Source organism: Penaeus monodon, chromosome 32, assembly GCF_015228065.2.
Source record: "Penaeus monodon isolate SGIC_2016 chromosome 32, NSTDA_Pmon_1, whole genome shotgun sequence".
In the NCBI taxonomy this organism is placed as follows: domain Eukaryota; kingdom Metazoa; phylum Arthropoda; class Malacostraca; order Decapoda; family Penaeidae; genus Penaeus; species Penaeus monodon.
Window position 1 is genome coordinate 34,694,939 of NC_051417.1, and position 335 is coordinate 34,695,273.

The following is a 335-nucleotide window of genomic DNA, read 5'->3' on the forward strand; positions in this document are numbered from 1 at the left end:
CCTCTGTTGCCGTCTCAGAGGGGAAAGGGCTGTTGAGAGTTCGTATGGTCACGGAAGGGGAGTAACAGCTTTTCGGACCCGGGACGTCGATGCACTCCATCTTGAGGTAGTTGAAGTACACCTGGCCGACCATGGTGGCCACGCTGTCCCCGGCAGCCTTCAGGCAACGGTAGAACTCCAGGTCGCACGAGCAGTGGGACCTGCGAGAGAGAGCATGCTGTTTGGGACTTCGCTGTTTTGATGAGAAAAACAATGGTCATTTCCTCCTTAACTTTATCCGGATCTATTTTTCTATATGCATTTTCTTTTCTTTTAACCCTATCTATAATTAATGT

General features: G+C 49.6%; 1 protein-coding gene across 1 annotated transcript in view; it reads right to left on the reverse strand.

The window, feature by feature from the left end:
* Positions 1–335, reverse strand: part of LOC119593646 — an 8,799-nt gene that overhangs the window by 233 nt on the left and 8,231 nt on the right. Inside the window, exon 5 of the mRNA XM_037942598.1 lies at positions 6–203. Within this exon, the coding sequence (XP_037798526.1) occupies positions 6–203 (198 nt within the window). The remainder of the gene's footprint in view (positions 1–5; positions 204–335) is intronic.